Below are 9,316 nucleotides of genomic sequence, written 5' to 3' on the forward strand. Positions count from 1 at the left end.
TCAGAGGGACTGCACCGTGGGAGCTGCGCACAGTCAGAGGGGCTGCACTGTGGGAGCTGCGCACAGTCAGAGGGACTGCACCGTGGGAGCTCCGCAATCGGAGGGACAGCACCGTGGGAGCTCCGCACAGTCAGAGGGACTGCACTGTGGGAGCTCTGCACAGTCAGAAGGACTGCACTGTGGGAGCTCTGCACAGTCGGAGGGACTACACTGTGGGGGCTCTGCACAGTCAGAGGGACTGCACTGTGGGGGCTCTGCACAGTCGGAGGGACTACACTGTGGGGGGCTCTGCACAGTCCGGTGGGAATGCACCGTGGGAGCTCACCACACGTCAGGAGGGACTGCACCGTGGGAGCGTCCAACACAGTCAGAGGGAACTGCACCACGGGAGCTCTGCACAGTCAGAGGGAATGCACCGTGGGAGCTCCGCACAGTCAGAGGGACTGCACCGCGGGAGCTCTGCACAGTCAGAGGGACTGCACCGTGGGAGCTCCGCACAGTCAGAGGGACTGCACCGTGGGAGCTCTGCACAGTCAGAGGGAATGCACCGTGGGAGCTCTGCACAGTCAGAGGGAATGCACCGTGGGAGCTCTGCACAGTCAGAGGTAATGCACCGTGGGAGCTCCGCAGTCAGAGGGAATGCACCACGGGAGCTCCGCAGTCAGAGGGAATGCACCATGGGAGCTCCGCACAGTCTAGGGACTGCACCACGGGAGCTCCGCAGTCAGAGGGAATGCACCGTGGGAGCTGCGCACAGTCAGAGGGACTACACCGTGGGGGCTCTGCACAGTCAGAGGGACTGCACCGTGGGAGCTCTGCACAGTCGGAGGGACTACACTGTGGGAGCTCCGCACAGTCGGAGGGATTACACTGTGGGTCTCTGCACAGTCAGAGGGAATGCACCGTGGGAGCTGCGCACAGTCAGAGGGACTGCACCGTGGGAGCTCTGCACAGTCAGAGGGAATGCACCGTGGGAGCTGCGCACAGTCAGAGGGACTGCACCGTGGGAGCTCTGCACAGTTAGAGGGACTGCACCGTGGGGGCTCTGCACAGTCAGAGGGACTGCACCGTGGGAGCTCCGCACAGTCAGAGGGACTGCACCGTGGGAGCTCCACACAGTCAGAGGGACTGCACTGTGGGAGCCCTGCACAGTCAGAGGGACTGCACCGTGGGAGCTGCGCTCAGTCAGAGGGACTGCACCGTGGGAGCTCCACACAGTCAGAGGGGCTGCACTGTGGGAGCTGCGCACAGTCAGAGGGACTGCACCGTGGGAGCTGCGCTCAGTCAGAGGGACTGCACCGTGGGAGCTCCGCAATCGGAGGGACAGCACCGTTGAAGCTCCGCACAGTCAGAGGGACTGCACTGTGGGAGCTCTGCACAGTCAGAAGGACTGCACTGTGGGAGCTCTGCACAGTCAGAAGGACTGCACTGTGGGAGCTCTGCACAGTCGGAGGGACTACACTGTGGGGGCTCTGCACAGTCAGAGGGACTGCACTGTGGGGGCTCTGCACAGTCGGAGGGACTACACTGTGGGGGCTCTGCACAGTCGGTGGGAATGCACCGTGGGAGCTCCACACAGTCAGAGGGACTGCACCGTGGGAGCACTGCACAGTCAGAGGGACTGCACCGTGGGGGCTCCGCACAGTCAGAGGGACTGCACCGTGGGAGCTCTGCACAGTCAGAGGGAATGCACCGTGGGAGCTCTGCACAGTCAGAGGGAATGCACCGTGGGAGCTCTGCACAGTCAGAGGGAATGCACCCTGGGAGCTCTGCACAGTCAGAGGGAATGCACCGTGGGAGCTCTGCACAGTCAGAGGGAATGCACCGTGGGAGCTCTGCACAGTCAGAGGGAATGCACCATGGGAGCTCCGCACAGTCAGAGGGACTGCACCACGGGAGCTCCGCAGTCAGAGGGACTGTACCGTGGGGGCTCTGCACAGTCAGAGGGACTGCACCATGGGAGCTGCGCACAGTCAGAGGGAATGCACCGTGGGAGCTGCGCACAGTCAGAGGGACTGCACCGTGGTGGCTCTGCACAGTCAGAGGGACTGCACCGTGGGAGCTCTGCACATTCGGAGGGATTACACTGTGGGGGCTCTGCACAGTCAGAGGGAATGCACCGTGGGAGCTGCGCACAGTCAGAGGGAATGCACCGTGGGAGCTGCGCACAGTCAGAGGGACTGCACCGTGGGGGCTCTGCACAGTCAGAGGGACTGCACCGTGGGAGCTCTGCACAGTCAGAGGGACTGCACCGTGGGAGCTCTGCACAGTCAGAGGGACTGCACCGTGGGAGCTGCGCACAGTCAGAGGGACTGCACCGTGGGGGCTCTGCACAGTCAGAGGGAATGCACCGTGGGAGCTCCGCACAGTCAGAGGGACTGCACCGTGGGAGCTCTGCACAGTCAGAGGGAATGCACCGTGGGAGCTCTGCACAGTCAGAGGGAATGCACCGTGGGAGCTGCGCACAGTCAGAGGGACTGTACCACGGGAGCTCTGCACAGTAAGAGGGACTGCACTGTGGGGGCTCTGCACAGTCAGAGGGACTGCACCGTGGGAGCTCCACACAGTCGGAGGACAATACCAGGCAGGTGCTGCACTGTCAAAGGGTGTCAGTGATGGCGCTCTGCAGGATGGCAGGATTGTCGGAGGAGGAGAGAGTGGATCAGCTGGGAATGTGTGACTGGAATTTAGACGAATGAGGGAATCTGATTGAAATGTACTACAACAGGGCTGGACAGACTGGATGCAGGGTGTTGGGTCCTCTGTCTGGCAGGGGTCCAGAACCAGAGGTCACAGTCTCAGGATATGGAGTTGGGCCATTTAGGATGAGGAGAAATGTCTTCACTCAGGTGAAGCTGTGGAATTCTCCACCACAGACACTGTGGAGGCCAAGCCACTCAATACATTCAGGAAGGAAATTAGTCTCAAAGTGTCAAAGGATCTGGGGAAAGAGAGCGGTTGTATGGGGTTGAGATAGAGGATCAGCGATCATTAATTGAATGGTGGAACAGGCTCAAAGGGCTGAATGGCCTCCTCCTGCTCCTATTTGCTATATTTGAAAGGGTCAGTACTGAAGGAGTGCAACAGTATTTTGGATTTAACGCTAAACTGAGGCCCTGATTGCCTCCTCTGATGAGTGTGAAAGATCCCAAGGTATCAGTGGAAATGAAGAAATGGGATGCTGACAGCACGACCCTCGGGCAGCATCACACAAACAGCTGAGTTGGTCATTCGCCTCTCCACTGTTTGTGAATGTTCACCTACACCAGGGCTTCAACTGAGTGAAACTCTCATTCCAGCGACATTCAGTATCCAACACAAGGCTAGATACAATCCCAAATCACTGCAGAGCGGGGGGTGGGATGGCACCGACACACACTAGTTTTGCCTTGGGAGGGGGCGCAGGGCTGGACTAGCAGGAAAGGGAGAGGGGTTCACTGTCCCCAGCTAGAATGCTGAAGAGGACGTCAGCACTTACCTTGACGTAGATCATAGGGATGGATTGCTTGGCCTTACTGAAGTGCCGTGCGACTCGATAAACCGTCTCCGGAACGTAGTCTAGAACCAGATTTAAGTAAACCTCATCTTTCTGTTGAGCACAAAAAACATCTGCAGTATTTACCACAGACACCCAGTCCTCCAAGAGGGGCTGCCCTGCCCGGTTGTGACCCCGACTGGGTTAGTCCAGGACAGGCAGCAGCCCGGCCAAACCCACAATCCGGGGAGGCAGGGGGCAGTCCGGTCGGGAAACCGACCCTGGGCAACCGAGGGGGCAGCCTGCCCACCCGAGACCCCGACACAGTGTCCCTCCCCCCTCCCCCCGCATCCTACCTCTCCGCTCGCGCCCGCGCCCTCCCCCTCCCCCTCCGCCCACACCCTCCCCCCCCGCCCACACCCTCCCCCCATCATCCACCCTCTCCACCTGCACCCTCCCCTCCGTCATCCACTCTCTCTCCGCCCGCACCCTCCCCCTCCGCCCGCACCGTCACCCTCCCCCTCCCCCGCACCGTCACCCTCCCTCTCCGCCCGCACCCTCCCCCTCCCCCCGCACCCCGTCACCCTCCCCCTCCGCCCGCACCCTCCCCCTCCGCCCGCACCCTCCCCCTCCGCCCGCACCCTCCCCCTCCGCCCGCACCCCGTCACCCTCCCCCTCCGCCCGCACCCTCCCCCCCCCGCCCACACCCTCCCCCCATCATCCACCCTCTCCACCTGCACCCTCCCCCTCCGTCATCCACTCTCTCTCCGCCCGCACCCTCCCCCTCCGCCCGCACCGTCACCCTCCCCCCCCCCGTCACCCTCCCCCTCCGTCATCCACTCTCTCTCCGCCCGCACCCTCCCCCTCCCCCCGCACCATCACCCTCCCTCTCCGCCCGCACCCTCCCCCTCCGCCCGCACCCTCCCCCCTCCGCCCGCACCCTCCCCCCTCCGCCCGCACCCTCCCCCTCCGCCCGCACCCTCCCCCTCCGCCCGCACCCTCCCCCTCCGCCCGCACCCTCCCCCTCCTTCCCCCTCCGCCCGCACCCTCCCCCTCCCTCCCCCTCCGCCCGCACCCTCCCCCTCCCCCGCACCCTCCCCCTGCACCCTCCCCCTCCCCCTCCGCCCGCACCCCCCCTCCCCCTCCGCCCGCACCCTCCCCCTCCGCCCGCACCCACCCCCTCCGCCCGCACCCACCCCCTCCACCCGCACCCTCCCCCTCCGCCGCACCTCCCCCTCCGCCCCACCGTCACCCTCCCCCTCCGCCCGCACCATCACCCTCCCTCTCCGCCCGCACCCTCCCCCTCCGTCATCCACTCTCTCTCCGCCCTCACCCTCCCCCTCCGTCATCCACTCTCTCTCCGCCCGCACCCTCCCCCTCCGCCCGCACCGTCCCCTCCGCCCGCACGCAGTCACCTTCCCTCTCAGCCCCGCACCCAGTCGCCTGCGCTCTCCGCCCGCACCCTCCCCCCCCGCCCGCACCCTCCCCCTCCGCCCGCACCGTCACCCTCCCCCTCCCCCACACCATCACCCTCCCCTCCGTCATCCACTCTCTCTCTGCCCACACCCAGTCGCCTGCGCTCTCCGCCCGCACCCTCCCCCTCCGCCCGCACCCTCCACCTCCGCCCGCACCCTCCCCCTCCGCCCGCCCCCCCCCGTCACCCCCCCCCCCGCCCACACCCTCCCCCCATCACCCCCTCCCCTGCACCCTCCCCCTCCGTCATCCGCTCTCTCTCCGCCCGCACCCTCCCCTCTCCGCCCGCACCGTCACCCTCCCTCCCGTCATCCACTCTCTCTCCGCCCGCACCCTCCCCCTCCCCCCGTCACCCTCCCCCCTCCGCCCGCACCCTCCCCCTCCGCCCGCACCCTCCCCCTCCACCCTCCCCCTCCGCCGCCCGCACCCTCCCCCTCCGCCCGCACCCTCCCCTCCTCCCGCACCCTCCCCCTCCGCCCGCACCCTCCCCCTCCGCCCGCACCCTCCCCCTCCGCCCGCCCCCTCCCCCTCCGCCCGCACCCTCCCCCTCCCCCTCCGCCCGCACCCTCCCCCTCCGCCCGCACCGTCACCCTCCCCCTGCACCATCACCCTCCCTCTCCGCCCGCACCCTCCCCCTCCGTCATCCACTCTCTCTCCGCCCTCACCCTCCCCCTCCGTCATCCACTCTCTCTCCGCCCGCACCCTCCCCCTCCGCCCGCACCGTCACCCTCCGCCCGCACGCAGTCACCTTCCCTCTCAGCCCGCACCCAGTCGCCTGCGCTCCTCCGCCCGCACCCTCCCCCTCCGCCCGCACCGTCACCCTCCCCCTCCACCATCACCCTCCCTCTCCGTCATCCACTCTCTCTCTGCCCGCACCCAGTCGCCTGCGCTCTCCGCCCGCACCCTCCCCCTCCGCCCGCACCCTCCCCCTCCGCCCGCACCCTCCCCCTCCGCCCGCACCCTCCCCCTCCGCCCGCACCCAGTCGCCTTCCCTCTCAGCCCGCACCCAGTCGCCTGCGCTCTCCGCCCGCACCCTCCCCCTCCGCCCGCACCCCCCCCCTCCGCCCGCACCGTCACCCTCCCCCTCCCGCCCGCACCATCACCCTCCCTCTCCACCCGCACCCTCCCCCTCCGCCCGCCCCCTCCCCCTGCGCCCTCCCCCTCCGCCCGCACCCACCCCCTCCGCCCGCACCCACCCCCTCCGCCCGCACCCACCCCCTCCGCCCGCACCCACCCCCTCCGCCCGCACGCAGTCGCCTTCCCTCTCAGCCCGCACCCAGTCGCCTGCGCTCTCCGCCCGTCACCCTCCCCCTCCCCCCGTCACCCTCCCCCTCCGCCCGTCACCCCCCCCTCCGCCCGTCACCCGCCCCCTCCGCCCGCCCCCCCCCCTCCGCCCGCACCCTCCCCCTCCGCCCGCACCCTCCCCCCTCCCCCTCCGCCCGCACCCTCTCCCCTCCCCCCCCCGCCCGCACCCCCCCCCTCCCCCCTCCGCCCGCACCCTCCCCCTCCCCCTCCGCCCGCACCCTCCCCCTCCGCCCGCACCCTCCCCCTCCCCCCGCACCCTCCCCCTCCCCCTCCGCCCGCACCCTCCCCCTCCCCCTCCGCCCGCACCCTCCCCCTCCGCCCGCACGCTGTCACCTGCCCTCTCCGCCAGCACCCTCCCCCTCCGCCCGCACGCTCCCACTCCGCCCGCACGCAGTCACCTTCCCTTTCAGCCCGCACCCTCCCCCTCCGCCCGCACCCTCCCTCTCCGCCCTCCGCCCGCAGTCACCCTCCCACTCCGCCTGCACCCCCACACCCTCCCACTACCCACATGACTTCACCCTCCGGCTCGTACCTTGTCACCACTGGAATAGAAGTAGTATCTGAGCCGGACAATATTAATGTGATCCAATTTACGCATAATCTGTAATTCCCGGTTCTGTAGGAAGATGGATACAAAATCAAACAATTCCAACACTGGCACGGAACATAGTCACACTATGTGAGCAGAGAGTTAACAGAGTTAGAAGGTTAACACAGGTCCCACATTCGTTCTCACCTTGAACCTCTTATCCTGTAGAACCTTCTTGATGGCGACCAATTCACCCGACTCCACCAGCTTCGCCTGGTATACCACTCCAAAAGAGCCATTGCCGATCACTTTAATATCAGTGTAGGACACCTCCTTGGGGATATCTGACCCCTGCCCTGGTGTGGCCACGACCGTTGTGACCTTACCACCATCTCCTGCAGGGAAAAAAACAAGTGACTGTTGAACACCTACAGCTTCCAGCAGAACTATGACAAAGTGGCTGAGACCAAGGCGTCGGCGGGGGGGGGGGGTCTGGAAATTGACGAGGTGCTTTATTCAGCAGAGAGACTGATCAAGGAGGGTCTTGAACCAGCGGGAGACTGACCGAGGAGGTTCTTTGTTCAGTGGGGAAACTGACCGTGAATGGGCTTTGACCAGCGGAGAGACTGATCGAGGAGGGGCTTTGACCAGCGGGGAGACTGATCGAGGAGGGGCTTTGACCAGCGGGGAGACTGATCGAGGAGGGGCTTTGACCAGCGGGGAGACTGATCGAGGAGGGGCTTTGACCAGCGGGGAGACTGATCGACGATGAGGTTTGATCAGCAGGGAGACTGATCGAGGCGGGCTTTGACCAGCAGAGAGACTGATCGAGGAGGGGCTTTGACCAGCGGGGAGACTGATCGAGGAGGGGCTTTGACCAGCGGGGAGACTGATCGAGGAGGGGCTTTAACCAGCGGGGAGACTGATCGAGGAGGGGCTTTGACCAGCACAGCGACTGATCGAGGAGGGGCTTTGACCAGCACAGCGACTGATCGAGGGAGGGGCTTTGACCAGCGGGGAGACTGATCGAGGAGGGCTTTGACCAGCGGGGAGACTGATCGAGGAGGGGCTTTGACCAGCGGGGAGACTGATCGAGGAGGAACTTTGATCAGCGGGGAGACTGATCGAGGAGGAGCTTTGACCAGCGGGGAGACTGATCGAGGAGGGGCTTTGACCAGCGGGGAGACTGATCGAGGAGGGGGCTTTGACCAGCGGGGAGACTGATCGAGGAGGGGCTTTGACCAGCGGGGAGACTGATCGAGGAGGGGCTTTGACCAGCGGGGAGACTGATCGAGGAGGGGCTTTGACCAGCGTGGAGACTGATCGAGGAGGGGCTTTGACCAGCGGGGAGACTGATCGAGGAGGGGCTTGACCAGCGGGGAGACTGATCGAGGAGGGGCTTTGACCAGCGGGGAGACTGATCGAGGAGGGGCTTTGACCAGCGGGGAGACTGATCGAGGAGGGGCTTTGACCAGCGGGGGGACTGATCGAGGAGGGGCTTTGACCAGCGGGGAGACTGATCGAGGAGGGGCTTTGACCAGCGGGGAGACTGATCGAGGCGGGGCTTTGACCAGCGGGGAGACTGATCGAGGAGGGGCTTTGACCAGCACAGCGACTGATCGAGGCGGGGCTTTGACCAGCGGGGAGACTGATCGAGGCGGGGCTTTGACCAGCGGGAGACTGATCGAGGCGGGGCTTTGACCAGCGGGGAGACTGATCGAGGCGGGGCTTTGACCAGCGGGGAGACTGATCGAGGCGGGGCTTTGACCAGCGGGGAGACTGATCGAGGCGGGGCTTTGACCAGCGTGAGACTGATCGAGGCGGGGCTTTGACCAGCGGGGAGACTGATCGAGGCGGGGCTTTGACCAGCGGGGAGACTGATCGAGGAGGGGCTTTGACCAGCGGGGAGACTGATCGAGGCGGGCTTTGACCAGACGGGGAGACTGATCGAGGAGGTCTTTGACCAGCGGGGAGACTGATCGAGGAGGGGCTTTGACCAGCGGGGAGACTGAATCGAGGAGGGGCTTTGACCACGGGGAGACTGATCGAGGAGGGGCTTGACCAGCGGGGAGACTGATCGAGGAGGGGCTTTGACCAGCGGGGAAGACTGATCGAGGAGGGGCTTTGACCAGCGGGGAGACTGATCGAGGCGGGGCTTTGACCAGCGGGGAGACTGATCGAGGAGGGGCCTTTGACCAGCGGGGAGACTGATCGAGGAGGGATTTTGACCAGCGGGAGACTGGATCGAGGAGGGATTTTGATCAGCGGGGAGACTGATCGAGGAGGAACTTTGATCAGCGGGGAGACTGATCGAGGAGGGGCTTTGACCAGCGTGGAGCCTGATCGAGGAGGGACTTGATCAGCGGGGAGGACTGATCGAGGAGGAACTTTGACCACGGGGAGACTGATCGAGGAGGGGCTTTGACCAGCGGGGAGACTGATCGAGGAGGGGCTTTGACCAGCGGGGGAGACTGATCGAGGAGGGGCTTGACCAGCAGGGAGACTGATCGAGGAGGGGCTTAACCAGCAGGGAG

The 9,316-nt window shown here is 65.7% G+C and overlaps 1 protein-coding gene across 1 annotated transcript in view; it reads right to left on the minus strand.

The window, feature by feature from the left end:
* Nucleotides 1–9,316, minus strand: part of LOC119974302 (glycogen synthase kinase-3 beta-like) — a 78,059-nt gene that overhangs the window by 67,083 nt on the left and 1,660 nt on the right. The window contains exons 2-4 of the mRNA XM_038813074.1: nt 6,990–7,177; nt 6,786–6,869; nt 3,479–3,589 (exon numbers count right to left, since the gene is read on the minus strand). Coding sequence (XP_038669002.1) covers nt 3,479–3,589; nt 6,786–6,869; nt 6,990–7,177 — 383 coding nt within the window. The remainder of the gene's footprint in view (nt 1–3,478; nt 3,590–6,785; nt 6,870–6,989; nt 7,178–9,316) is intronic.

The sequence above is a fragment of the Scyliorhinus canicula genome, chromosome 12 (genome assembly GCF_902713615.1).
Source record: "Scyliorhinus canicula chromosome 12, sScyCan1.1, whole genome shotgun sequence".
Taxonomy (NCBI): Eukaryota; Metazoa; Chordata; class Chondrichthyes; order Carcharhiniformes; family Scyliorhinidae; genus Scyliorhinus; species Scyliorhinus canicula.